The sequence below is a fragment of the Austrofundulus limnaeus genome, unplaced genomic scaffold (genome assembly GCF_001266775.1).
Source record: "Austrofundulus limnaeus strain Quisiro unplaced genomic scaffold, Austrofundulus_limnaeus-1.0 Scaffold2953, whole genome shotgun sequence".
Lineage (NCBI taxonomy): Eukaryota > Metazoa > Chordata > Actinopteri > Cyprinodontiformes > Rivulidae > Austrofundulus > Austrofundulus limnaeus.
The window spans coordinates 15814-16200 of NW_013955355.1; the positions used below are offsets into that span (position 1 = coordinate 15814).

General features: G+C 38.2%; 1 protein-coding gene across 2 annotated transcripts in view; it reads left to right on the forward strand.

Moving 5' to 3' along the window:
* LOC106511582 (B-cell CLL/lymphoma 7 protein family member A) overlaps positions 1 to 341 on the forward strand; it is a gene marked incomplete at its 3' end in the record, with an annotated part of 9555 nt that extends 9214 nt beyond the window's left edge. For both annotated transcript variants that reach the window (XM_014000340.1, XM_014000339.1), the window contains 1 exon segment: positions 195 to 341. In XM_014000340.1, coding sequence (XP_013855794.1) covers positions 195 to 341 — 147 coding nt within the window.
* Positions 342 to 387: the final 46 nt, after the last annotated feature.

The following is a 387-nucleotide window of genomic DNA, read 5'->3' on the forward strand; positions in this document are numbered from 1 at the left end:
CTTTTATCATCATTTCAATATAGTTTTTTATTCTTTTCACTCTGTAAAACTGTGTTTTGTTCTTAGCTTTAAGAGTGACAAATTTTCTTAATTTTCTGAACTTTGTACAGGTTTTAAAGAAAGAACACTGAACAATTAAGTATGTGAATTGTTTCTAAACTGACTGAGACTCTCCAAATCTGCTCAATTGTTAGATGATAACAGCAATCAGAGTTCCATTGCTGATTCATCACCAGTGAAACAGGAAAACAGCTGTAGCACCAGCCCAGCTCCAGAGGCCAACACTGTGTTGCACCGCGACAGCGATGCCAAGACTGACCGCAGCCCAGACAGCAAGAGAGGTGAGATGCTCAAACACTCAATAACATCAACAAGTTTTTGTTTGTT